At 41.2% G+C, this 27,971-nt stretch overlaps 2 protein-coding genes across 4 annotated transcripts; one reads left to right on the top strand and one right to left on the bottom strand.

The window, feature by feature from the left end:
* Window positions 1-50: 50 nt before the first annotated feature.
* LOC100564880 (serine hydrolase-like protein) lies at window positions 51-19,438 on the top strand. 2 transcript variants are annotated; one of them, XM_008121876.3, is made up of 12 exons: window positions 51-208; window positions 2,705-2,854; window positions 5,852-5,965; window positions 8,052-8,093; window positions 8,695-8,714; window positions 8,909-8,983; window positions 10,893-11,005; window positions 12,191-12,270; window positions 12,757-12,791; window positions 14,424-14,500; window positions 15,672-15,759; window positions 16,810-19,438. In XM_008121876.3, the coding sequence occupies exons 1-12, from the start codon at window positions 184-186 to the stop codon at window positions 16,927-16,929; spliced, it is 939 nt and encodes a 312-aa protein (XP_008120083.3). In that variant the 5' UTR covers window positions 51-183; the 3' UTR covers window positions 16,930-19,438. The 2 variants fall into 2 exon arrangements, with proteins under 2 accessions (XP_008120083.3, XP_062837065.1); XM_062980995.1 differs by having other exon boundaries at window positions 60-639.
* Window positions 18,370-27,971, bottom strand: rrp7a (ribosomal RNA processing 7 homolog A). Of its 2 annotated transcripts, none has more exons than XM_003228277.3 (7): window positions 27,814-27,971; window positions 25,103-25,245; window positions 23,959-24,084; window positions 22,614-22,737; window positions 21,613-21,710; window positions 20,094-20,292; window positions 18,370-18,779 (listed from the first exon to the last, which is right to left on the bottom strand). In XM_003228277.3, exons 1-7 carry the CDS (start codon window positions 27,875-27,877, stop codon window positions 18,694-18,696), a joined length of 840 nt encoding a protein of 279 aa, XP_003228325.1. In that variant the 5' UTR covers window positions 27,878-27,971; the 3' UTR covers window positions 18,370-18,693. The 2 variants fall into 2 exon arrangements, with proteins under 2 accessions (XP_003228325.1, XP_062837070.1); XM_062981000.1 differs by having other exon boundaries at window positions 27,769-27,944.

The raw sequence follows: 27,971 nt of genomic DNA, 5'->3' as shown, positions 1-27,971 counted from the left end.
TCCAAATTGGGGTCTCATGACCCCGATAGCGTTAATGCGGTGTCAAAGTGCATTACTCCCACAGTGCAGAGATGCGCCACCCGGGCTGTCGCCCAGCGTTGCGTTTCGCCTTCCCGCCGGCGAGAGGAGCTCCAGGGCTTCCAAGGGGAAGGGTCGGGAAAGTTACTTTTCTCTGCAGAGCAGATGATGGCGGCAGCGCGGATGGCAGGTCAGGCGTTTGCTGCCTTTCCCCCTCTTTACTTGTTGACTGGACGCGGGGAGGAAGGAAGGTTTCTGGCCTTGGGAAGCCACGAATGGACGGGCGACTTGAAGGCACAAACCCCGGCCTCCCCCAAGGTGAACGCGTTCAGGCTGCAGCTCGAAGGAGACCTCGCCGTGGGGGGAGGCCTGGCTCTGTGCCTTCAGCCGCATGTTGACTGTGGGCTTCAGAGGGTTTTCTCAAGCAGGGAACACATTCCGAGGTGGCTTGGCTTTCTCTATTACACCGAGTAATTTGATTTGTTCAAATGACCTAGTTTGAAAGAAGGGGAAAAGCATTGTTCTAAGAGTCTGAACTAGGACCTTGGTAACAGAAAAGGAAGCAATCGGTACTAGGTTTGGAGGAACCCTGCAGGCCAGCCTTTGGACATGTGCAGCCAGGTATGTTTATCGCACCCCACTCTTATTGATTGAACTCTGTAATGAGATCCTTCATTCCCTTTTGTAGAGTCTGCTGAATTTTATCTTACAGTTTGTATATTTTGTTCAGACTCTAATGTTCTAGAGTTTTATGTTGATATTTTATGCTGGTTTGTATTATATTATTTTACCTGTTTTAAAAAGGTAAAGGTTTCCCCTGACCTTAAGTCCAGTCATGTCTGACTCTGGGGTGTGGTGCTCATCTCCATTTCTAAGCTGAAGAGCCGGCATTGTCCGTAGACACCTCCAAGGTCATGTGGCCGGCATGACTACATGGAGCGCCGTTACCTTCCCGCCGGAGCGGTACCTATTGATCTATTCACATTGGCATGTTTTCGAACTGCTAGGTTGGCAGGAGCTGGAGCTAACAGCAGCTGCTCACGCTGCTCCTGGGGCTTGAACCTGGGACCTTTCGGTCTGCAGCTCAGTGCTTTAACGCACTTTGCCACCAGGGCAAAGTGGTCTTAATTATGCTGTATTTTATTGTATTTTGGAACTGGGCTTGTCACCATGTGAGCCGCCCCGAGTCCCCTCTGGGGAGATGGGAGCGGGATATAAAAATAAAGTTGTTGTTGTTATTATTATTATTATTATTATATTCGGTGCTTGACCCATCTTTCTTCACTGTATGGGACTGGGAGGTGAGAAGTGTAACTTGACATGAAGCTTGGAACCTGGCACTCTTACCTGAGATATTAAAAAGCATTCAAGAAAAGAAAAGGTTGGGCTACAATCCCTTTCTTTTCCAGCATGGCCACGTGTAGCATCCCCTAGGAATTATGTCCAAAAAAGTAGCTTTGCCTATTACTTAATCCATGACCCCTGATGTTTTTGGACATTAACATGCCTTTAAGGTAAATGGATGCTTGAAACCGTGGATAGTATCAACCCTGGGTTGCTGTGAGTTTTCCAGGCTGTATGGCAATGCTCCAGAAGCACTTTCTCCTGACATTTCACCCACATCTATGGCAGGCATCTTCAGAGGTTGTGAGGTCTGTTGGAAACTAGGCAAGTGGAATAATGTCCAGGATGAGAGAAAGAACCCTTATCTGAGGCAGGTGTGAATGTTGCAATTGGCTACCTCGAGTAGCATTGAATGGCTTTGAAGCTTCAAAGCCTAGCTGCTTCCTACCTGGGGAAATCCTTTGTTGGGAGGTGTTAGTTGGCCCTGATTGATTCATGTCTGAAATTCCCCAGTTTTCAAAGTGTTGTTCTTTATTTGCTGTCCTGATTTTAGACCTTTTTAAATACTGTCAGCCAGATTTTGTTCATTTTCATGGTTTCCTCCTTTCTGTTGAAATTGTCCACATGTTTGTGGATTTACATGGCTTTGCTTCCTTACCTTGCATTGAATATGAAACTGACTTTGGGAGCCTTCTGAGATTTACAAAACTAAAATGTAAAAGTATGGGATAAGTTTCGATTCTAAAATATTTGGTGTGGAGCATGCAAATGCTACAAATATGGCCTCTGACTTAAAAAACTTTAGATTTTCTTACAATTTCCAACTCTTTCGACTTTTTTGCACAAATCTACAAAAAAACATAAAAAGATATAGGACTGGATGTTGCTCAGACTAATTTACTGAATTTTAGGAAAGGCTTTGAACAACAGGCAATATATTTATCTTGTAATGAAGTAATTGTTTTGTAGTTAGATTGGATGATTATTTTTACATCTTTGGAAAAAACATACAAACATATTAAAAGAAAAATCATTAATTGACAAGCGCTGTTTAGAGTGGCAAGTCTTGTGGACCATTTTGATCAGAAAAACAGACAGCATTTAAAGGTATGCCTAGAAAAATAGTAGGTATGCCTATTATTTTTCTGAGTGTTATGAGGAAGGTGGCATCTATTTCTTGAATTGTCTGGTGTATCTGTGGGGATAACTTGAAAGGACGTGACAGGATTTTTTGGATCAAGTCTGAATCTAGTTCATTACAGGTCACAAAACCACAAGGTGACTCTTGGAAGACCAGAATAGTTCAAGCTTCTCAGGATGTTGTTTTTTTTTTCCCTTTCAGACTTGGTCTCAGAGATGAGGTTCCTGGTCCCCTGGGGCCACATTGCCGCCAAGGCGTGGGGGTCTCCCCAAGGCCGACCTGTGCTCTGTTTGCATGGTTGGCTGGACAACGCAAACACTTTCAACAAACTAATCCCCTTGCTCCCAAAAGGTGGGATTCTTTTCATTACTGTGTATGTATTTATGTATAAGTCAACCTCATGTGTAAGTCAGGCGGCAGGTTTTTAGGCCAAAATTATAGCTTTTGACTTGATCCCTGGAGAAGTGAAGGGTTATTCTGCAGAGGAGAGTCACGCCCTTAGTTCAATTGCTCAGGCAAGTGAACTAAGCAAGCGACTGTTATGTGGGGAATGGCAAAAAATCTCATTTTGCTTTCCCCAAAAGGAGGGGGTGACTATTATGCGATGAAATATGGGTATTATGCAGAAAGAGGAAAGTACCAATGCTGCTTCAGGGAGTCAGCTGTCCCTGGCTGCCATTCCTTTGCCAAACCATTCAAAAAGAACAGAAATGGGTCAGTGTTTGAGAAATTATAGGTGGATTTGGTGCTTCTTTTAAGTTTTCCCAGGACAGACTAAGCTCTTGCCTTTTGCCACTCCATTCAGAGAAGAGGATGGTTACTTTTTTGGATAAGAATCACGGTACTGTATGTTGGAGACTGTAGATCAGTGGTTCCCAAACTTATTTGGCCTACCACCCCCTTTCCAGAAAAAATATGACTCAGCGCCCCCTGGAAGGGGGCGTGGCTTAGAGGGGTGGGTGTGGCTTCTGCTCAAGAGGGCGGGGCTGAGCCTCTCCCCTAGTCCAAGATGCAGGGCTGTGAGGGGAGATGGGCAGGGCCACAAATGGGCGGCCAGGACTGGGATGGGTGGTATCGCACCTCAGGCTAAGTTCACCTTGCTATAGATACCCAGTCAGACACACAGATAGTCTTTTGAAGTTTTTATTAAGCAAAGCAGACTATAAATCAAGCAAGCAATCATAAGGTAATTCAAAATTGTAGTGAAAGAGTCAATAGGTCCAAGAGATTCACAAAGTTCATAAATGTCTATTAATCCAAAAGGGCTAGGCCCATAGGTTCAAAGAGCATAGCAGGAACAATAATCCATAAGGCAAAGAATTAGTCCATAGAGTCCAAAGCACAAGATCCAAGAATCCAAGATAATCCACAAGGTGAAGAATTAGTCCATAGAGTCCAAGAACAAGGTCCAAGAATCCACGATAAACCACAAGGCAAAGAGTCCAAAGAACAAGGCCCAAAGATCCAAGAACGCTGGCTAGGTAGAACTTCCACACAGATGAAGCGATGAAATTGCACTGACAAAGAATAGTCTGTGAAAGCATGCTTTAATAACAACTTAGGAATGCATTCCTCTTCCCACAGCTAGATTCACGTTTGCGCGCCAAATGCTCACTTCTACGGACCTGGGAACCCATCCAAGACAAACGGTCCTCTCTAGATAACTCCTCGTTATCTTGCACCTGGTCAGAAGCTAAACCGTCATCCTCATTATTTTCCAAGGCTGAAGTCTCTCCCTCAATATTTCTCATGTCAGCTTGACCGTTATCTGTTTCTCCTGGAATCAGCAGCTCATCCTGCAACTGCATGTCTGAGCTAACTTCTGCCTCAGACTGCTGATCTTGAATCCCAAATCCAGAATCCCCAGAATCCCCTCCATCTTCATCTATAATCTGGCCAGCCTCTAGCTGGGATACAACAGGTGGAGTTACGAGCTCTGAGATAGGGTTGAGCTTCTATCCCTGTCCTGCGGCGCCTGCCAGGACACAGGAGGTGGGGCTAGAGGAGGGGGCAGGGCCTCTTCCCAAGTGCCTGACGAGGCTGAAACTCTATACCCCGCCCCCGTGTTCTAACACGTGCCTCAGGGGAGGTATTCAGAGGCTCAGCCCTGTCTCGTGCTCTTGGAAGAGGCCCCGCCCCCACCCCAAGCCCTGCCCTTTAGTCCTAAAAGGCCTCAGGAGAGGTATAGAGGCTCAGCCCTGTCTCGGGCTCTTGGAAGGAGGCCCCACCCCCTACCCTAGCTCCGCCCTCTGTGTCCCAACAAGTGCCTCAGGAGAGGTGTAGATTCTGAGCCCTGTCTCGGGCTCTTGGGAAGAAGCCACACCCACTCCTCTAGCTCTGCCCTGTGTGTCTTAACAGGTGCCTCAGGTGCTCAGCCCTGTCTCCTGCACTTAGGAAGAGGCCCCACCCCTCCTCTGGCCCCTCCCCCATGCCCTAATAGATGCCATCACCGCCCCCCTGGATTGCTCCAGCACCCACCGGGGGGCGGTAGTGCCCACTTTGGGAATCACTGCTGTAGATGTTAAATGGAAGCTCTTACGTGTGCCTGAGAACCCAAAGTCACCCTTCAGGGTAATGATGCACCACTCAGAAATGTAGAACAAGTAATACAGGAACTTTACTAAATTTGAGAGATAAACAGAACAATGGTTTTTACAATAGTCCCTCTGATAGCTTACAGAGATCAGTAGTCATAAACAGTCCTTTTAAAGACCATAAATCAGCTTCATTGTCTCAGGATATCAAGGCCTCAGAAAGCAGGCAGTCATCTTGTCTCCAGGCTATATTTCAGTCAGCTTACACTCTCTCTCTCTCTGAGGTAAATGTGCTCAAACCGGTTCTCCAGCAGCATGACAAAAAATATCCAATCAAATTCCCAGCTCTTTGCAGGTTCAGCCAATCAGCTTTTTACACATAGTTTTCCAGTAAACACATACATCATAGTGTCTTTACAAACCATAACACAGTACTCATATTGACCTGTGGATAAGTCAACCCAAATTTCCTGGATTAGTTTTTTGCACAAAATTTCTAGAGTTATATAGGTTAATCATTACTTTATACCAGTGGTTCCCAAACTTATTTGGCCTACCACCCCCTTTCCAGAAAAAATATTACTCAGCACACTGGAAATTATTTTTTTAAAATTTAATAGCAATTAAAATGAAATATATATGTACTTGTGGCCATCACCGCTCCCCTGGATTCCTGCAGCGCCCACCAGGGGGCGGTAGGGCCCTTTTGGGAATCACTGCTTTATACTGTAATCTGTGATTAAAAACTCACTTCTGTTCCAAAAAGGTGTGGGCTGATATGTGAATTGATCCTCTCCCCATTGTTCTCTTTCAGATTGCTATTATGTAGCAATAGATTTTGCAGGGCATGGTCTGAGCTCCCACCGGCCAGCTGGGTATCCGTACCATGTAGAAGACTACATGGGTGATGTGCGTAGAGCAGCAGCAGGTGAGTGTGTGGAATGTCTGATATTACACTATTGTTCGGAATCAACTGTTTTTCCTCAATTGTAAGGCACAATTTTTTACCTGTTTAAGGGCTTTAGAAATGCTGTGAGCCTTACATTCCATGGTGTCTTAGAATCATTGGTTGTTGTTCTTTTGCAAAACTGCCTTATCTCCAAGAGAGGAGGAAGAAGGCCCCAAGCCCCAGGTGGCTGCCATGCCCCCACAATTTTGTTCTCAGCCTCAGGCGGGTGGCTGTTTACCCGTATTTTTGCTACATGCAGCTTCCTATTTCTGCAGCTTCCTCAACAGGCCCATAGAGTTACTGTATAGACTCATGCAGACAGATGGCTCGCAGGTCCATCACATTTCTTCCTCGTTCCACATGAATGATTGCACTACAAAGCTGCAGTCAAACTAAAAAAAATAAATCATATTGTGCATAAAGATTAAATTCTAAAAAATATCCTAAGAAAATGCTTTTTCCTCAAATTAAAGCTTGAAGACAGGGTGTGTCTTACATTCGATGACATCTTAGATTTGGTAAAATATAATATATTTGTTCTGGCTTTAGTCAGAGAGGTTCTCACTCACCTTCAGACCAAAGCAGAAGGGATTCGCTTCCTAGTTCCACTTGGCCTTAGTTTCTTTGACGTATTTTTAAATCTAAACAGAAAAATGTTTAACCCATGTTTTAATTTTATCTTCCTACATTAAAAAAAATAGCATTCAAAGCTGAACTGAGTGTATAATGGGTTTAAGAACGGATGCTTTTATTGACTATAAACCAGATATGGAGTTTGTGAACTTGCCTACCAATTTTTAGCATTCCTTTTCATTGGCTGTGTTGACTATGTTAATGGTTGTAGAAATAAATAAATAGAAGCTTTACCACAGTTTCTGAATCAAGATAAACCCTGCAGTATGATAAAATGTCACTCAGGCTTGTGCAACAGGTAACAGTATCTTTACTTTAGTTCAAAAGTTCAGACAGGGCAACAAAATATATATATCAGTCTTTCTCAGTTCACACAGGGAACATGGCAATAAACATTCTTTAAATATGCCGCGTTAGCCTTATAAATGATCAGGCTTCAGAGAGTATAGCAGCCATTTCATTCCTGACCAATCTCCAGTCAGCTGCTCTCCTCCCTCTCCTAGATGAAAGTGGCAGTTAAATCCATTTGCCTCAGCACCGAGCTAGAGGCAGCAGCCAATCAGAATTCTGGCTCCTGACTGACTCATCCAATCAGCTGTTGCCACATGTCCTTTCCAGTTAACTCACCACATCATGGTGTCTTTTTACAAACCTTCACAGATTACTGCATGGTTTTCTGTGTAACCATAGCCCTCTAGTCAAAATTTCATTCTGTAGAGCGAGTTTGTGGACATTGACTCCACTGTCTGCTGCAGAAGATGAATTGCTCCATACTCAAGAGTGCTATAGCTAGGTGCCTCTCTGTGTGTGTCTTGCTGCACTACACAAACAACAGCTTTGTCCACCCTTTTCAGCTACAGTGCTTCAGTCACTTGCCTCCCGTGCGCCCATCTGCTTTCATTTCAACGATAGTGCTTCACGCAGCTGAGTCCGAAAGCATTGGGTTGAAGAGAGCATTGTGAGTGAAGCAGGTGAGCGAAGCCTTGTACCTGAAAGGGAAGCAGGCAGATGAGAAATAGGAGATAATTATTTCAAGATCCCAGTGTAGGAGCAGAGTCACTGACTGCCCATGTGACCCGTAATTGCTTCCATATGCAGTACTTCTCTTTCGCAATCAGCATCAATTAAGCACCCTTTCAGTCACCAGTTTTTTTTTCAAAGATGGTGTTCTCTGATACTTTCTTCTTGAGTGACATGAAGAGTTTCCTTTTAGGTGTGGCAGGCTAAAGTCTGGAATAGATCACGGATAACAGTTTCCAGAATGACCAAGTTGGCTGGAAGATTCTGGGAACTGTATACCAAAAATGTCATTTTTCCAAGTGTGGGCAAACATTAGCATTTGAGTTATGCTGCCTCAGTGCAACTTATGAGGACTCTATTGTTGTGTCTTAACAAAGACTGTTAAATTCTCTTATGTTTTTTATATTTTTAGCACTGAAATGGAGTCGATTTAGTCTGCTGGGTCACAGTATGGGTAAGTGACTCCTCAAACTGCTTTTTAACTGCTGTAGCAAATGATTAATTTCTATTGATTTCTTGTTGAAGTCATTTCAGGGTTTTTTTCACAAGTACAAAATCATTCTCTCATTTGTTCATCTAGTAAAAAACATCTAATCCTGATGCTATTCTCTCATATTTGGTCAGTTTCTACACTTTGGATAGGTGTGTAATTCTAGTATGTTGGTTTATTTGATTGATTTCCTTAGTTTCTCCCTACGCTGGATCCCTTTTAATATTATTGGCTTATTTTTTACCATTCCACCTTCCACCCATAAAATGCCAGTCATTTCAAGGCAAATCACTTTAACAAGCAACATCAAAATGTGTTTTTAATATCCCCACAATATCAGTCTGTTACAAGCAGTTTGGAAAAGTATTTTTGTGACTACAACTGCTGAAATGCTGCAGAAAAGTGATTTTCCCAAGCTCTAATTACAAGACCTGAGGTTTCCTTCTGTGAGCTGATTGGTGAAAGATAGGTCCTCAAAGGAGGCAGCTACTCTCTTGAGTTAGTTATAGAGGCAGCGGCCTTGGTTCTAGGTAAACATTCACTCATTTCTTTTTCCTTCATATAGGTGGAACCATTGCATGCATGGTAAGTATCATTCTTCATGGGGAATTGTTGTTTTAGGAGTGCCCTTTTCTCCTTGGAACATTATTTCTTTCTGAAGCTGATAAAAAGGGGAATAGGAATTGTCCATCTAGGAAGCAGAAGTGATGGAAATGACATTTGTGCCTGCAATAAAGGAATTTAACTTCCTCTCTTTTTCTCTATCTATTCCTTCTTAGTTCTCATATGTTTTCCCTGAAATGGTGGACAAGTTGATCCTGGTGGAGTCGACTGGCTTTTACCCAAGAGCTCAGGTTGTATTCTGAAGCCTACTCCTGACTCATTAGCATATTTGAGAGACATTACATCAAGAGAAAAAAATCTGATTCTTGTTGTGGGATATCCTTGGGAAAAGGACTGATCCTGAGATAGGGCAGATGGGAGAAGACCTCACTTCTACTCTTTTTTTTCCTTTTTTTTTGTAAGAGGGCAAAATATGGCAAACACATAAAGGGAAATAGTTCTGTCCATTTTGTGATGCACAGGTTGCAGCTGTCAGTGGGGCAGGCAGCATAATGAACCATTGGCTCCAGTGCTTAGAATCTGATTTCAGTCCACTTCATATTGCCTTAATAAGACAGAAGTGTAATTAATACGTACCCTTCTCTATGTTGACAACAGGGACTGATTTTGTATGAGTGGCTGTACTATAATAATTATTATATTTATTTATTTCCCACTTTATCACCCCGAAGGGGACTTAAAGCAGTATAGATCGATCTCTGCATGGCATGCTGTTTGTGTGGGCTACTTTGGATAGGACTTAGGCTTACTATGTAGACTTCTGGCCATTTTCCCAACAAGTTAATCAAGTCAATGCTCCTTTTGTTCCAGGGTTAGCATCCTTTCCTACCATTATGAAGTAGAGATGTCAAATATTTATTTCTTATGCACAACAAAAAAGCTCAAAATTAGTATTCTATTCTTCCTAAGTGGATAGGATTTTCCCCCATAAAATGCTTTATTAGTGTTTGTTGACTCTTTTGTTGTCAAGGTTAGGAGAGAGGCCCAGAAATGTTTAGGAAATACAAACCAGGCTCTCAATCCTAGAGATGCCTTATCACATTTAGAACGCAAGGTGTCTTAGCACTGAGCAATATAGTCTGTTCAGTTCCAATTCTGTATATGGAACCAAATGCTGTTAATCAATTACTCTGTGGCATTTATGCTGTGATTAGGATGATGTTCAAGACTTTATAGCTTATGAAGAAAATATTGTTCCTTGTCCATACATACCTACTCACCTGCTTTAGTGTGAAGATCCTGGCTTCCATCAGCCAGAATTCCCAATTAGAATAAGTCAGGATGTAACTATAATAGTATCTTATCAGTGATAAGCTGTTTTGGGTGTAAGAGAGTGAAGATGTTTTTGGCACAGTAATAAAACTTGGAGAAGACAGAAACATAAAATGACTAACATAGGTAATGGCCTAACAAAATATTTACTGGTATAACAAAACACCTATTTCACAGAAAAGCAAACGGATTGAAATCATAAATAGGTAACTTGATCATTTTTTTAGTATAAGGCCAAGGTGAGGCCTGAGACCTGCAATAAAAACACACTCCTTTGAAACTATTTTAATTTCCAACTAAATATCACATACATTCTCTCAAATGTATATTTCCCAAATGAATAGAGAAATCATTCCCAAGCAATGCATATCCAGCATTGCCAGTACCCAAAATCACACAATTTCTCCTTCTCCGTTCATAGATACCTAACTGTGTATGTATTAACCCAACTCTCATCAATCCTAGCCCGCATAACCAAGGTGAGAAAGAGGGCCACAGTTGGCCAGCCCTGCCCTAGTCAGCTTTTTCATCCAGACACCATGCTTGATTCTGTGATGTAGTGCAGATATAATTGAACAGGTAATCTCAAGTGTTGAAGGCAACTGTAGCTAACAAGATTTTGGGGGCTGCAGTTGTGCTTCCTTATTATTGGTTAGCGCTGATGCACAAACCAGAAAAATCTTGGGGGGGGGGGGGGACTGATACTCCTCAAAAATCTGATCCAATCTGTTCTAATCCATAACAAAGATAAAAGCTGCATTTTCAGTTTATCATAGAAGGGAAGGATAATTATCCTGGATAGTGATTTTGTGAAAAGTGGTTGGGTGCAAGAAGCAACAGAAAATGGATAATGACTTCTTATTATAGAAATGGGAGAACTATCTAATTGAGAGCCGGACAGCCGTTGAGAATATGCTCAATATGGAGGCCAAGCAACACCAGTCTCCCAAAGTGCGCAGCTCTGAAGAGGCCCTTCAGAGGTGAGTTCCCTTCTTGAACGCTGCAATGGCGAGTGTATCATTTTGTCTGGGAATGTTGCATTAAACTACCGTAAGTGGTTGAAATATGCTAGCTGTTCAGCAGGGGGCACAAGGATTTTGAAAATAGTGCTTCATGAAACTAGTCTATCACAAATTGCTCCTCCCTGAGGTAGTCTGTTCCACTGTTGATGGGTTTTTACTGTTCAAGGAGTTTTTTTTGTAGCTGTTGTTTGCCCTTTGAGTTACAATCAGAGTTAGGGAAAGACCCCATTTCTGGCTGCAGCTCACAGAATGATTAGTCGGAATTTGGAATTGTTACTGTCACTGGCCCCAGACCTGCCAAAGGACAATTGTGTCTGAAGAAACGTCAGGAGAGAATGCTTCTGGAACATGGCCATACAGCCCGGAAAACACACAATAACCCTTTGTCTCAAGAGTTGTAGGCTTGGTCACTTCACTTCTTTGGATTACAAAGGCTATTGGCCATCTTGGCAGGAACGTTCTGGTAACTATAGTCGTTTGTTTTTTTTTCCAAAGTTCTCCACAGACTTCAGGCTAAGAGCAGGGAGGATCTAGCCCTTTCTGTGCAATTTGCCCTGTGGAATTTCTTTTCTATGAAATTTAATAAAACTTTATGAGGTTATCATAAGTCAAGAGGCAGCCTGACAGTGTATACATGCATATGCACGTGCGCACACATACATACAATGTTCTCTGACAGTTGTCTCTAGAATAAATGAGCCCCAAATGTGTTGTGTATTTTATTCCTAAGTAAATGGCAGTTCAAACATTTCTGAATTATGGCAGTAAGGTGAATCTTCCACAGGGTTTTCATGGCTAGATCTGTTTGGGGGTGATTGTTTTTGCCTTCCTCTGAGGCCTAGTTAATGTAACTTACTCAAGATCACGCACATAGCCGTGCGAGGTCTCAAGAGTCATAGTCCAATGCTCAAAAGCAATGCCCCAGATTGGCTCCTTCTTGTCATTACAGTCCGTGGTTAATCAAGTTTCCACCTTTCCATTAGTAATCCATTCTCAAACAAAAATGACCCCATTTGGATTATAGTTCTTAGAATCTTGGCTACTTGGTGGGAAATTTTTGGAGCTGCAATCTTTAAAAAAGGAAAGTTTCCTAAGATACTGTTATAGTGCCAAACTAGTATTGTTTCTTTTTGAGTTTCCTAGGTTGCTAGAGGCAAACGATCACCTAACAGAAGAAAGTGGGAAGATCTTGCTGGAGCGAGGAGCTACCAAAGTGCCAGGAGGTAAGACATTGCTGTAGTGAGGTGGCTGTTTTGAACCAGGCAAGAGCTGAACTGACAAGAGAATTTACTTCACATCTAGGAGATCCTAAGTCTGCCTCTTGTAATTAAAATATCCTGAGCAACTGTTTGTAAAAGCCCTGCCTGAGATTTCTATTAATACTAGTGTCAGATCAGTTTGACAATGGTTTGACTCTGCCTAGTGCCTAAGGCTTAGAAAAAAATTGTGGACTATTCTCAAAAGTTTGGTTAGTGGATGGAGTTTCTGGAAATTGTAGTCCAAAGAAAGAACTTTTCCAAGCTTTGCTTTGAATCTACTGATCTGCTACATTGACTAAAGTATTTGTCCCCCCCCCCCCCCCCCCAGATGTTAGGCTTTTAACTTTTAGTCTAATTTTCTACTTAAAATTTAAAATTTCCTTATTTAACAAACCTTCCTTCAGGTCAATTTCCTCATAATTTGAAATTGTAATTCCTCTTTTTCGACAGGTTTGGTTTATAGCAGAGACGTAAGAGCCACCTCGGTAAGCTCTGCTTTAGTGTATTTTTTTAATCCTTGTGTATTATTTGAAGTCGGAGTGAGCAGGGCACTGGGAGACCAGGAGGCAGTTTTGTACCTCTGCAATGGGCTGTATCAGGATCCTAAAACCAAACCAGAAGTGAATACAAGTCCATTTCATTTTTGCAAAGCCCCTTTCAGGATAAAGCAGGCATGGGGTGTTTGGAGGGAGGATTGCCCTTTGTTTCGAAATGTCACAAATGTTTTAACACATCCCCCCCCCCCCCCCCCCCGCACTAGGGGAAGTTCAGGAGTCTGAAATATGTGCATTTGTGTGTATGATAGAGGAAGCATGTGGGGTCACTTTGAACAAACTTCCTATCCCTGCCAAGTCCTCCTTTTCCACCTTTATCTCTTTTGCAGTACAGGGTGAGGAGAGCCAGTGTGAAAGCAGATGTTGCTGGTCACATGGCAGTTCCCATTTGTTGAATGGGGACAAAAGGTGTGTGCTGGAATGTGGTGGATTCTTTACTACTGTTCCTAGCAGACATCTATGGTATTTTGTAACAGACTTATCAAGCCATCTAATGTTTTCTTTCTCATTTTCTGTCCCATACTTGCTTCTTTCCTAAAATCACTGAACTACCCTGTTTCTCTAAAAATAAGACATCCCCTGAAAATAAAACCTACCCTGTTTCCCCGAAAATAAGACAGTGTCTTATATTAATTTTTGCTCCCAAAGTTTCACTAGGTCTTATTTTCAGGGGATATCTTATTTTTCCATAAAGAAGAATTCACATTTATTGTTGAACAAAAAATGAACATTTATTATACACTGTACAGTTGTTGTCATCACAAACCAGCATAACCAGAATCCTATTAAGAATTTCTTGTTACTACCATTATTTCCATGTACAACAATCTATAATACGTACCTTTACCGATATTGCATGCTCTGGTGTTCTGTTTGGCGGGCATGCTTCCAAACAATAACTTTACTAGGTCTCACTTTCAGGGGAGGCCTTATATTTAGCAATTTAGCAAAACCTCTACTAGGTCTTATTTTCGAGGGATGTCTTATTTTCAGGGAAACAGGGTAGTAGAGGTTTTACTGAATTACTAAATATAAGGCCTCCCCTGAAAGTAAGACCTGGCAAAGGTTTTGTTTGGAAGCATGCCCGCCGAACAGAACACCAGAGCATGCAGGATCGGTAAATGTACATACCATATATTGTACATGGAAATAACTTTAGTAACAAGAAATTCTTGATAGGATTCACAGTTTGTCTGGTTATGCTGGTTTGTGATGACAACTACTGTACAGTATATAATAAATGTATATTTTTTCTTCAACAATAAATGTGAATTGTTCTTCATGGAAAAATAAGACATCCCCTTAAAATAAGACCTAGCACATCTTTGGGAGCAAAAAATAATATAAGACACTATTTTATTTTTGTGGAAATATGGTAGCTGGGTCTTTGAAATACTTATTCTGTGGACTTTGTGAGAAGAGTCAGCATTAACTGACCTTTCCAGCCAGTGTACCAAGCAAAAGAGACACAATCTGTGAAACATTCCCATAAGGTATTAAAACAGATTAATTAATTTTATCATGTTTCACTTCCTGGTCTGCCATTTTATTTTTCATGTATAGCATGTCAACTCTCCTGCACCTCTACAATATCAAGCGAATTACGTGAAAAAAATCCAGGCTGATGTGCTGATGATTGTGTAAGTGACATATGCCGTATTTCAGTAATATTCACAAAATTAGTATTTTTGTGTTCCTCTCATAATAGTCACATCCTTGATTCATCAGCCCAATGTACTGCTGGCAGATGAGACAGCTAGCACATGGTATGGAGGAAGACAGTCTTCCCTCTGTAAACAGTATACTAGCAGCCAGGCTTCCCTTCCATGTGCCTTGCTGCCTTAAACAGCTTTACTGGCACTTCACTCACTCACTCACTAATCTTCTTTCAGGCATGGTGCTTTATTCAGCCACATGAATCACCATGCCTGAAAGGCGAGTAAGAGCGTAGGTAAGTGAGTGAATGAAGTACCATCCATCCCTGAAATGGCGTAGGTGGGCAAACAAGTGAGTAGAAATATGTAAATATGTTTTTAGACCCTCTTGTAAATTTTCTCAATTTGTTTTCAATAGCAGTTTAATAATAGATTATTTTATAAACCTGGCACATTCCCCCCCCCCCCATTGCGTAATTGTTGCACCTTCATTGTTTGGTTAAAAAAAAAGAGTAATATGTGCAACTACAGTATTTTGCAATGAAATATGGTACATGACATCTGTTGTTCTTCTGACTAAAAAAAAGGATATGTTGCACATGTCTGTCCCAAGAATATAGCTGAATGATAGTTACTTCATTGTAGAAGGGCATTTCTTTTCCATGTCAGGAGCAACTTGAGAAACTGCAAGCCACTTCTGGTGTGAGAGAATTGGCCATCTGCAAGGACGTTGCCCAGGGGACGCCTGGCTTTTTTACCATCCTGTGGGAGGCTTCTCACATGCCCCTGCATGGGAATCTGGAGCTGACAGACAGGAGTTCATCCCACTCCCTGGATTCGAACCGCTGACCTTTCAGTCAGCACTCCTGCCGGCTCAAGGGTTTAACCCATTGCGCCACCAGGGGCTCCATAGAAGGGCATTAAGGATCATGAAATTAATGTTGAATCTGTCATCATTATGGCTTCCTAGTACCAGTCTGGCCCCATAATCTATCAATGTATTGTGTCCATCAATAATGTCTGTTGGAAGGCTAAATGTAAGCTTCTCTTGAATGTAAAAGAGCTACAACTGATCCCTCAAACATCTTAACATAACTATAATTTCTTTTCTTACTCAAAGCCATAAACATCTAAAGCTTTCAAATTTTCTTTCTAGAACACAAGATGGGTTGTTTGGAATAGGAGCCATTTATTATGACAGTTTAGCGATCATTTCAGAAGCATTCAGAGCCTCATGCAAACAGGTGAGTAGAAGCCTTGAAGAATAGAAGAGTTTCGAGGATATCACAATTATTATTATTATTATTATTATTCAGCTTGTACTTCTTTTGTAAGTTCATATCAAGGGGAAAAAAATAAAAGCTGATATGGGATTTAGAATTTATTCTTATTTGTAAAAGTCATTTTTATGACTTTTATGCATGTTGTGATAAGGAGTCCCCGATGGCGCAGCGTTAAAGCGCTGGGCTGCTGAACTTGCTAACCGAAAGGTCGCAGGTTCGAATTTGGGGAGCGGATTAGCCCTAGCTTCTGTCAATCTAGCAGTTCAAGAACATGCTAATGTGAGTAGTCAATAGGTACCACTCTGGCGGGAAGGTAACAGCGCTCCATGCAGTCATGCCGGCTACATGACCTTGGAGGTGTCTACGGACAATGATGGCTCTTTGGCTTAGAAAAGGAGATGAGCATCAACCCCCAGAGTTGGACACGACTAGACTTCATGTCAGGGGAAAACCTTTACCTATGCATGTTGTGATAGGCTTAACAGGGTTGTAGGTCATGCTGGGGAAAAGTTGAGATGTAAATGAATAACAAAATATTGATTCAGTTTATGATTGTATTATCTGAGCTGTTGAATTTTATTTTGATTCTATTGATGATTATTTCCCCCCATCATCTTTTGTGGCAAAATGAACTTAATTATGTGGCAGCATATACATTCTGTAAATAGTGGCCAGAATTCCCTGAAACAACTAAGCAATCTCTGGTGCAAGGGGGAATTGCAACAAGGGCCCTGCTTGTGGCTGTCACACTGGAAATCACTAAAAGCAGTAAGGGGTGGAAAGTACAGTCAACAGGACAACAGACTCTTGTCTGCAGAGGATGCTGCCTGCTAAGTGAAGATTATGTGGTTAGGCTGGAAGATGCTACTTAACTACATATCGAAGATAGTTATTTAGCTGAGAAGTGATTTTGTGGCCATTGAATTTAATAATTCTGTTGTTTTTATTATCTGTTACCTCTTGTTTTTTTCCTTTCTGTATTTTTCTCACTGCATTCCTTTTTGCCTTTAGCATTTTCAGTTTGTTAATATTCCTGGGAATCACTTTATCCACCTCAATGAGCCTGAATTTGTGGCTGGGATCATCAGCACCTTTTTAAACAAGAATAAAAGTCTCAAAGCAAATTTATAATCAAGACTGTCTTAAGAGCAGAAGGAATAAGCACTGTGCGAGGTTGTACAGAAAAATCTACTGGTGTTTTGGTCCAACTACAAAATGTCTATGGAGTTGTTTTGGTTTCACCTTACTAAATTGCTCAGTTGTGTGCAGTTCTTTCTGTGTGTCTTAATTTGATTTAAGAGGGATCAGTGGTGAGCAGGGTACTAAGCAATTCAGATACCTTCTAGTAGTGTTCCTGCCATTGCAAACAAGCAATTTAAGTCTATACAGACTAGCAGTTAATGCAATAAAGAGAAAGTGTTTGCTGTTTGTGTTGGTTTGTTAAATTCTACTTGGCAAAGGGGTAGTGGAGAGTGATGGTAGGATAGCACATCTATATGATGGCGGGGAAGTACAGAACTGGGAAGAGATCCTGGCTGAGAAAGATGGTACGTTATTTATCTTTCTATGCTACTATATTTACATCCAAATAGGTGGCTTGGTATTTAGGATTCAGATCCAATTTCTGAACGTTTCTTCATCCTTTTGAGAAGGGAAATATCCATACCAGTTATTTCATGGTGAAATCAGTATCTCAAATTCCCAAATGTGATTATGAACTCAATAAAGTTTGACCCTTGAGCTAATGTATCAAATAAAAGGTGGCACTGTCACAGCCAGCAAGTCTTCAGTGTCTTTACAATGGGAAATCTGTTTCTCCAGTTATCATGAACTGTTTTAAGGGTTACTATAAAGTAAGAGTGGGCAAACATCTGAAGTATAGGGGCCACATGTCCTCAGTCTCAGTTTTCTGGTATTTACTTGTGCTTCCCCTTCATATGGTGCAGCAAGCATTTTTCCTATGATGGAATGTGTATAGCAAAACCGACCAACTGCTTGTTAACATTAGGCAAGCTCCCACTCTGTTAGTTTTTAGGAAAGAATTGAAAACATGGCTCTTCCGCTGTGCTTTCGGGGAGTAATTTCTGTTATATATCTCCGTATTACTCCCCTCCGAACATCTATCCTCTAGATTACCCCTTCCAAATGTCCCTGCCCATAGTGGAGTACTCCTCGGTCCCTCTCACTCCGGGTTTTATCTCTGTGTTCACGCGGCCTGCCCTTGCTTTATTGTTTTTTGATTTCTTGATGTTCTGTTTATTCTTATTTATTGTATTTTAAATGGTGCTATGATATGTTGTTTTTATATTTTATTATGTTGTATTGCTCTGGGCATGGCCCCATGTTAGCCGCCCCAAGTCCCCATTGGGGAGATGGTGGCGGGGTATAAATAAAGTTTTATTATTATTATTAACATGCCAATAATCTATGGTGAGCTTTGGTTATAATTTAATAGTTTTGTGTGTTGTTGTGTAGAGCAGCTCTTCTTAAGATTAATTTTGTGGACCTTTCCCAGCAAACCACATGCAAATGTGAGAAAGTGGCAAAGTAATGAAGACAGAGAAACCAAGATTATGTTTGTAACATGTAAAAATGTATTTACAATCAAAGGTATGTGTTTACAACACCTGAAAATTGTATTTGAAGCGCTCATGCTTTGTGGAAAGCACTAGATGAATAAGAATTAGTTCACTCAAATATCAATTTCAGAACTATCAGCATTACATGCCTTTATCAAACAAGAAGCCTGCATTTCTTCAAGACCAAGTTGCTCTGTCACAGTCCATGAAATATTGAAGAAAAAGGGGATATCTGATCTGACTTCCTGTACTATCACAAAACCCTCTCGACAGTTTTTTCCTGTGGCTACCATTCTTTTAGGAACAGCTCTGCAACTCAGTATGGCCGAAACTTCCGCTGGGCACGCATTAGTGCAATTTTCTGCTTGTCCTCTTCAAATTTCTTCCTTAGTTGGGCTATATCTGAAATACAAGAGACATTAAATCACAAAGGAGCTATGAAGGTAAGAGATGCTATCTAACACTACTGTCCTTTGTTTTAAGACCTCTAGCTGAGTGCAAATTCTTGTACCTACAAAACAATGAGCTTCAGATAGTTTCAGAAAATAAGGTTATCTGTAAGAAATAATCTGAAACCCCACTTTCTTTTGCACTCCCACTTTTGGTTATATACTTAAAAGAATAAATAATAAAGGGAAAGTATTATCTTTCTCATCATCTCTCTATGGTCATACATTTGATTCGTGCTGTAACTCCACTCTCCCTGCCTATTCTGCTGGGAATTAAAGCATCCACCCTGTTTCCCCAAAAATAAGACATCCCCTGAAAATAAGACCCATTAGAGGTTTTGCTGAATTGCTAAATATAAGGCCTCCCCCAAAAGTAAAGTTCCTAGCAAAGTTTTTGTTTGGGACCATGCCCGCCAAACATTCTATAGATTGTTGTACATGGAAATAATTGTAGTAACAAGAAATTCTTGATAGAATTCAGTTTGGTTATGCTGGTTTGTGATGACAACTACAGTACAGTACAGTACAGTATATAATAAATGTTCAATTTTTTTGTTTGACAATAAATGTGAATTCTTCTTTGTGGAAAAATAAAACATCCCCTGAAAATAAGACCTAGTGCATCTTTGGGAGCAAAAATTAATATAAGACACTGTCTTATTTTCGGGGAAACGGGGTACATTAGCATCATTTGTCATCTCTCTTCTCTTCTCCAGGGCAACCCACTTAGTAATCTGTTAAATGGCCAATTTGATATACTTCCTCAATAAAATGCAATTGTTTCCAGAATATATTTTGAGGCATCTCAAACTAATGAGTAGAAAGTTACTCAAGCTGTACTTGTATTTCCCCAGAAATATAAAAAAGTTTTTTTGATATTTACAGACATATGCAAAAGTAAACATGGTAGCAACAACATGCCACTCTTCAAATTAAGGTGGGCTATACCCAGTACACATACACTGCACTATATTATGTACAGCTTTACTCATCCATACTACCAAATATCCTTTCTCAATCTTTTTTTTAACTGAAAAGGCCCTTGACGTTAAATGGGGTGGGCTTTGCATGTGGCCTGCACTTTGCCCAAACTAAGAAATTCAAAGAACATAATCTACGAAACCCATAAAATGCCTTATGTCCTAACGACATTTAATAATCACAGTGATGTATCTTGAAGAAGGTAGCAACTCCTATTAAATCTTATGGCATGTATTTTCATCGAATTCTACTGGGAGAGATTGGAGGTGAGGATGCCACTACTCACGTTCCCTCTTGGTCTCATGATGCTGCCAAGCATAGAAGTTGAGTAGCTCCTTGCGGGCTCTCTTGCGTTTCTCCCTTTCCAATGCTCGCAGGTTGGCTGCCTCTGTCCGTGGGAGCCCCGGCCTCCGTCCTTTCCTTGTCACCTTCACCCACCCTTCCTCATCTGGGACACCGTCTTCCTTCTCAGCTTTCGCTTCCTCCTATACCAATATACAAGTGGAGAAATGGGATGGGGAGCAAAAAGATGCACCACTCCTCTAAATCTATGCAAACTGGTCACTTAGATCCCATAGCTGCTCCTTAAACTCAGTAACTCAAGGGAGAAATTTTCCTTGACCTTCACAACCCTTTAGATGTAAGGAGCCCCCAAAACAAGGCTTCCTATACAGCCAAAATCTGTAGCAACCAGTTTGCCAAGATTTAGGGTTTTGCTCTCAGCCAAAAAATTCAGAAGCAATGCTCCCACCATCCAGTTTTCAGTTTTACTCCAGTGACACTAGATAAAAATAACTCTGGCCTCCATTGTGGTATATAACAGCAAGTAATATTTTTAAAAATTCTTATTTGCATACATAGTTATTTTATTATTGGCTAGAATCTTGGGGACTTTCACTGGTGTAACTGTTGCTACATAATGCTACATTAATTTTCTGAGATACAGTAGAGTCTCACTTATCCAACATAAACGGGCCGGCAGAACGTTGGATAAGCGAATATGTTGGATAATAAGGAGGGATTAAGGAAAAGCTTACTAAACATCAAATAAGGTTATGATTTTACAAAGCACCGAAACATCATGTTTAACACAAATTTGACAGAAAAAGTAGTTCAATACACAGTAATTCTACGTAGTAATTACTGTACTTACGAATTTAGTACCAAAACATCACAATGTATTGAAAACATTGACTACAAAAACTGACTGCGTTGGATAATCCAGAACATTGGATAAGTGAGATTCTACTGTATTAGGCAAGGAAGTATACACTTCCTGCTGCAATTGACTGATTGGTGAAGTTTTTCCCTCCCAAAAGTCCAACATAAATGTGCTGGTGGAGCTTTAAAGCATTATTTAATTTCTATCCCACCTTTCACCCATCACTGATACTTTATCAGCATCAAAGGAAGGAAATCTTGCTAGTAGATACCTCTGACATTGTATCCCATCTTCCTTCACAAGGAATTCCCCTTGTCATAGATAGTTAACTCACCCCATCCCTAATTATCTTTACAATAACCTTGTATAATAGTCACTAATCCAAGACCTTCAGTCAGTTACATGGCAAAGTGGGATTTCAATTCTTGTCTTCCAGGTCTAAGTCCAACACTGGTCATTCCCCCACAATGGTTTTCTGCCCATTCATTACTAATCACACCAGAAGCGACTTGCAATTTCTCAAGTCGCTCCTGACACGGAAAAAACAAACAAAAACCAAACTAATCTCAACCTATACAGGCGAGTGACCCTTCCAGGAAAGTGCATGTCTGGTGAGCACAATTACGTCTCCCAAAGGCCACACCTTTGCAATCTTTTGGTCATAGGCTTGCATGAAAGCATCCACTTCTGTTTTCAATTCAACAGGATTCACAATTAAAGCTGCATAATTGGCAATCCACTCTAAGATGAAAAAGAAAAGAGTCAACAATTACCTAGCAGTAGCACCAAGGATAAAACACAATCTAGATACGTGAGAAGTCCCTCATCATCTACAAATACTATGAAATATGTGCGATGGGGGAATCTCTCAAGCTGATTAGGGGATCCTAGTGGTGATGCTATAGGACTTAAAAGTTAATGGAGATCGAGTGGTTGGAAACCTATTATTGCCTCTCTATTTCTTGCATATTTTTTTAATTGCCAGTAATCAATCAATAACATAGAAAGACTAAGGAAAATGTGTTCCAGTGTCACTGGTGTACGTACTTACTTTATTTTTATCCCGCCCTCTCCCAATATAGGGACTCAAGGTGGAAAAAAACAGCAAGCACTTGGGTGAGAACAGGGTGAATGAATTCTAGAAGGGGGAAAGGTTAAGGCAATTAACAACTCTGGTTGGGAGATAAGCTTCCAATTTGGATAGCATTAGCATTTTATCATGCTTCAGTCCTATTCTTATTTCTGCCAAAGCAAGTGTGAAGAATGTGTGGCCTTCCCAGTCACTGAATTGCAGTTTCTAGCTGTCTCAGCCAGCAAGGTCAGTTATAAGGAATGATAGGAACTATGGTCTAGCAACAGCTGGATGGCCACAAATTCACCATTCATATCCTAAGAACTGAAGAGCCTCTTCCCAACCTGCTGCAGTTCCAAAAGGTATGTTCACAGCAGCCCCACAATGTAGGTTTGGCTGAGAATAACAAGTTCCAAAATCATTAAGTGTACAGCATCGTTCACAGGGCTGTTGACCCTGTTCTGTCCAATTCTTCTCAATGAGCACTATGTACTGTCAAAAAAATCCCTCCAGACCTGTATGCCAGGCACAGAAGAAAAAAATGACTCTCTAGGAAATTGTAGTTAACTTACTCTGAATGCCTGTTTGCACAGGATGCTTATTAGAAGATATCACTAGGGGCTCATCTGTTGATACAGATTTAGCAGCTTGCACTCCAGCAGGACTCTTGAAGACCACATAAGCAACCTGGAAGCCCTACGAAACAAGAAGTGCATGATTATGGGGTGGGTTTGTTTTCACCTGCATGTACCTCAATGGGTGAGACACTAATTTAATTATGGTAACAAGTGCCAACGGGAGCCAATGCCCCTTGCTTCTTGTGACAGTTCATTTCATAGAATCATAGAATTGGAACAGTCCACGGAGGCTCTCCAGTCCAACCCCCCATGAAGGAAAAGCACAATCAAACACCCTCCAACAGATGGCCATCCAGCCTATTTAAAAGCCTCCAAAGAAAGAGTCTCCACTGGATTCTGGGGTGGCAAGTTTCACTATTGAACAGCTTTTATGGTCGGGAAGTTCTTCCTAATGTTCCTGTAATTTGTTATTTGTTTTTATTGTTATTCATTTTTGAGAAAAAGTTACAGTTATATAAGCATATTCTATACATCCCCCCCTTTTTCCCCCCTTCTCCAGAGCCATCTCTTCTTCTGTAGTCCCACCTGTAATTTGAACCCATTGCTCCCAGTGCCCGCTTCCAGGACAGCAGAAAACAAGCCTGTTCCCTCTTCCTTATGACCTCCTTTCTGCCTTTGCTGCCTTCCTTTTGACTTGGAAGACAGTTCCTTTTTTCCACATGTCAGCTCTTTCTAGGTAAACTTGTGTAATACAAGAAGAAAAAGGAGAGTGCAAAAGTACGGTGTGCTGGCTGTAGGCACTAAACACTCATTCTCTTCTCTTCCTCCTTGTTGTTGCTGTTATGCGCTTTCCAGTCATTTCTTACTTGTGGTGACCCGAAACCAACCCTATCATAGGCTTTTTTTTTAGCAAGATTTCTTCAGAAGAGCTTAGACATTGCCTTCCTCCAAGGCTGAGACAGTATGGCTTACCCAAGGCCACCTCGGGGGGGGGGGGGGGGTGTTCCATGGCTGTGCTGGAATGTGATTCCTTGTCTCCAGTACACCATACTGGCATTTTCCTCGCCCACACCCAAGATTAAAGAAGGATGTCCACTAATACACTTGGAGTGAGGGAGACAATGTTTCATACTCGACTGCGCAATTCTGAACTATGAAAGTGACAGTGTCTTAGTCAGAGATCCTGAAACACAAGCAGCCAATAAACTGTGAATTGTTCACAATAAAAAAGATCACAAAGCAAGCAATTGTTCCCATCCGCTTCAAGACAGATCCCTTTCCCCTCCCCACATGCAAACACTTCAGTATTTCTCATTCTTTCTTAGTGTTTTTGACTTACCAAAGGTTTTGTTGCACCAAAGAATTTGGTTTTGGGTGGTTTCTTTTTTTCTCCCAGCATTGGCTTTTCACACAACTCAACAGACTGTACTGAGCCGAAGCCAGAGAATAGTCTTGACAAACATTCCTACAGAGACAAAAATAAACTCTGAATTGTTCACAATAAAAAATCATAAAGCACAGCATGATTCAGCTCTATAGGAAAGACTCTTTTTGAAGACTGAAACCATTCCCAAGGAGCTAATCTGCCTTTTCCCCAGATTACTGTACAATGTCCTGCACCACGTACTTGGCTCTTGTCCTATATTGTGTTATTAGTATGTATGCTGTCCATGTTGTTCTGCCTTCTATTGATGTTAGTTGTAAGCTGCCCTGAGAACTTTCTGATACAGAACGGGGTATAATTAAGGGTATAATTATTGCTATAAACACAAACACCCTTATTTTTATACATGAATATTTCTTCTGACATATGGCCTATAGCATCTGGGATACACAATAGTCTCCTATCAGGGCATTGACTCAGCTTATCTTCCAATATTAGACAGGATTTTGTGCCCTTAGGAGTATTTAGGCCCTACATTTTACATACACATATGCAAATACATAGAGAAATATGTCTCCTGTCTTCTATCTAGAAATCTCAGGGAGATATACAATAAAACTGGTCTGATAAATTTAAACAATATAAATACTAAAATGATTTAAAAGGCTAAAATATATTTAAAAATTCAATATTTAAAAAGACAAACAATGTGAGTAAGAAAAAAGTACAAAGGTTCTGGGTTCAATACTAACTCTCCTCTTTTTTCCAAAGATACAACATATTATTTCTATAAGATAACACATGCATACAGACAGAACTCCTCTATATTCCCAGTATGCACTCTGTACTCTCTTAAATCATTAAGGAATAAGTGTACAGTGGGCTCTCGTATCTGTCAGAGTTTTGTTCCAGGACTCCCTGTAGATACCAAAGTCTGTAGATGCTTTGATCCCATTATATACAAAATCTCGCCAAGAAGACTCCATGATAGAATCATCTTATGGTTACAAGTCAGAATTACATGAAGGCACACAACAATACAATCCACAATCATCTGTCCATGGGCATATAGTTCTCCCTCCCTTTCCCAAATACTCACCTCTGTACAATATGGAGGGACATTCAGAACAAAAAGGGTGTTGTTTTGAGGTCTGTTATGATCTTTGTCCTCCCTGACTTTGTGTTCCTTCACATAGAGAAAGTGAGGTGACTGGTGCTTTTCAGAGAACTTAACTGGTATTACTAAAAAGAAAGAAGACTCCGTTTGTAAAGAAATGTGTTAAAAAATAAACAGCTACTAATTACATTACTCAGCTTGGAGCTTAAACTTAGCTATCCTCTGTCTCAGTCCCAATGTGGTCAAAAGGGGATTGGTCTTTGTCACCACTGAGATCCCTCCAAATCAACTGAACAACAGAAATAGCATCTGATACAAAATGTAGGCCTGTGACTCCCACACTGACACTTTTTTTCTTCTCTTATATGATTTTTATCATCTTTTGCTGATGAAGAATCCAGTGGAGTTCTGAAAGCTTGTACGGTATGTTTTGAGCATTTTGATTGGCCTTTAAAACATCACTCTTTCGTGGATTTTGGTTTAATGGGTGTTTCAAAGCTAAACATTAAGCTATTTAGCTTAAATGATTCTAACATGCAAGACATTTTCCCCTTCAGCTAATAGATCAGACATGGGCAAACTTTAGTCCTCCGGGTGTTTTGGACTTCAACTCCCAGAAATCTCAGCCAGCTTACTAACTGTTAGGAATTGTGGGAGTTGAAGTCCAAACAACCTGTAGTTTTTTCAAACATCCGACTTATAAATGACTCACAGTTAAGAACGGGGGTGGGGGGTGGAGCAACAGGAAGTGAGAGAAATCTGGCTCTAGGAAGGTAAGTCCACTCTTGAAAGAGTTATCATGGGGGAAAGGTGTCTCCACTGAAGCTTTCTCATCAATCCTTGTTTCCACAACAAGCCATATTTTCAAAATCCATTGATCACAGGGACAGAGAATGAGGTGAAATCTTCTGAATAGGGGCACAGATAGAAAATGGAATTCACTACCTACTGAGATCAGGCAAGCTCCCACTCTGTTAGCTTTTAGGAAAGACCTGAAAACATGGCTCTTCCGCTGTGCTTTCGGTGAGTAATTTCTGTTATATATTTCTGTATTGCTCCCCCCTCAACATCTACCCTCTAGATTGCCCCGCTTTCATGTGTCCCTGTCCACAGTGGAGTACTCCTCTGTTCCTCTCACTCCCGAGTTTTATCCTTGTGTCCATGCGGCCTGCCCTGTTTTACTGTTTTCTGGGTTTTTTAAATGTAATGTCTATTATCATCTATTGTATTGCTTTTAATTGTGCTATGGTATACTGTTTTCATATTTTATTACATTGTACTGTTTTGGGCGTGGCCCCATGTTAGTCCCTATTGGGGAGATGGTGGCGGGGTATAAATAAAGTTTTATTATTATTATTATTATTAAAAACAAACACAATAGGGGTGTTAACCCTTCCCTATACTATCCAAAGCTTTGTGTGTGTGTGTGTGTGTGTGTGTGTGTGTTTGGGTGGAATAATATAGCTATAGCTGAGGAACATGAAAAGCATTGCAGACTAACTCAGCCAGAGAAGTCAGCATAGCAGAGCACTTGATGAACCAATCTGGACATAGAATATTACAGTAGAGTCTCACTTATCCAACATAAACGGGCCGGCAGAACGTTGGATAAGTGAATATGTTGGATAATAAGAAGGGATTCAGAAAAAGCCTATTAAACATCAAATTAGGCTATGATTTTACATATTAAGCACCAAAACATGTTATACAACAAATTTGACAGAAAAAGTAGTTCAATACGAAATAATACTATGTAGTAATTACTGTATTTACGAATTTAGCACCAAAATATCACGATTTATTGAAAACATTGACTACAAAAATGCGTTGGATATTCCAGAACGTTGGATAAGCGAGTGTTGGATAAGTGAGACTCTACTGTATTTGAGAACACAGGAATGCTGGACTACGCTAATAACTACCATGTCAGACTATACTGAGAAGCCATTGAAATCTAAAACAATGTGGACGATTTCAACAGAAAGGAGAAAACCATGAAAATGAACAAAACTCTAAAATCAGGACAGTAAATAAAGAACATTACTCTGAAAATGGGAGTTCCAGACAAGGAACAATCAGGGCCAGATTACACCTCCCAACAAAGGATTCCCCCAGGCAGGAGTCTGCCAGGCTTTGAAGCTACAAGGCTTTTCAATGCTAATCAAGGTGATTAACTGCAACATTTATACTTGCTTCAAACAGAGAAGAGGTCTTTCTCCCACAGATACATAAATCCCACTTGCCTAGTTTCCAATATACCTCACAACCTCTTGAAGATGTCTGCTATAGATGTGGGCGAAAAGTTAGGAGAGAATGCTTTTGGAACATGGCCATACTGCCCGGAAAACTCACAGCAACCCAGTGATTCTGGCCATGAAAGCCTTCGACAACACATAGAACAACAAAGACAACATAGGGGTGCATCTTCTACACCAGGCTTTTGCAAACTTGGGCCCTCCCTCCAGGTGTTTTGGACTTCAACTCCCGCCATTCCTCACAGCCTCAGGCGCTTTCCTTTCCCCCCTCAGCCGCTTAAGCGGCTGAGGGGGGAAAGGAAGGGGCCTGAGGCTGTGAGGAATGGCGGGAGTTGAAGTCCAAAACACCTGGAGGGAGGGCCCAAGTTTGCTGCAGTTTGGCACCCGTTTTACCTGCCAGGGCGTTACCAAAGACCCGCCCCCACCGGTTTCCCTCACCCGCGAAGCCCAAGGGGGCAGCCGGGCTCCCACTCCTCTCAGGCCTCTTTCCCGGCGTCGCCATCTTGCTCTACGAACCGGAAGTGGCCTCTCTTGCCGCAAAGCATCGTGCGAGTTTCCCGGAAGTGGGGCAGGCGATCCTGAGGAGAAGGTGCAAA

Source organism: Anolis carolinensis, chromosome 5 (genome assembly GCF_035594765.1).
Source record: "Anolis carolinensis isolate JA03-04 chromosome 5, rAnoCar3.1.pri, whole genome shotgun sequence".
NCBI classification, from domain to species: domain Eukaryota; kingdom Metazoa; phylum Chordata; class Lepidosauria; order Squamata; family Dactyloidae; genus Anolis; species Anolis carolinensis.
This window is presented reverse-complemented; position numbering and strand designations above follow the sequence as displayed.